The 611-nt window shown below is 34.5% G+C and overlaps 1 protein-coding gene across 1 annotated transcript in view; it reads right to left on the bottom strand.

Moving 5' to 3' along the window:
• Positions 1 to 458, bottom strand: part of LOC119592976 (peritrophin-44-like) — a gene marked incomplete at its 5' end in the record, with an annotated part of 1,717 nt that extends 1,259 nt beyond the window's left edge. The window contains 1 exon segment of the mRNA XM_037941862.1: positions 428 to 458. Within this exon segment, the coding sequence (XP_037797790.1) occupies positions 428 to 458 (31 nt within the window).
• Positions 459 to 611: the final 153 nt, after the last annotated feature.

Genomic DNA, 611 nt, shown 5'->3' with positions numbered 1-611 from the left:
TGCGCGAAGTAGGAGGTACGAAACAAGAGTAAACCTATTCAACTGCATGCAATAACGCTTGCAAGAAGACTTGTAACGTCAGTCAACACCATTTTACTAAGATAATGTACTTTATCTTAGTAATTTAAATAAATCTCGCCATGTTCAAATTAAGAATTTGATTCATAGACTCTGTTTAAATTTGTGTAAGATAAATTTTTTAGTCTACCCTAGATATTCTATTTTAAAATAAGAATTTTTTTTTTATATATCTTTAGAGGGCATCTCTACTAGTAGAATAAATTGTTGCAAGTTTGAGTAAACTATCTTGACAAAGCGAAGCCTCACCCACTCCAAACACACTAACACCCCATTAACAAGCCTATGGTATCAAGTTTAAGATAAAACCTTTTTTTTACACTTAACCCCCTCATACTACAACACTCACCACAACACAATAAGTATTTGACCTCATTTTCGATCGGTGTCTGAAATCCAAACGTTTTGTTGACATTATATAGTTTGCTCGTACAAGGATTTCTTAATTTATTGCGTGACGCACACTTGCCAGTCAAACAGCCGCCCTCTAGGAGCACGAAGCTTTTATAGAAAACGAGATTTTGTGTATGTCG

The sequence above is a fragment of the Penaeus monodon genome, chromosome 31 (genome assembly GCF_015228065.2).
Source record: "Penaeus monodon isolate SGIC_2016 chromosome 31, NSTDA_Pmon_1, whole genome shotgun sequence".
Taxonomy (NCBI): domain Eukaryota; kingdom Metazoa; phylum Arthropoda; class Malacostraca; order Decapoda; family Penaeidae; genus Penaeus; species Penaeus monodon.
This window is presented reverse-complemented; position numbering and strand designations above follow the sequence as displayed.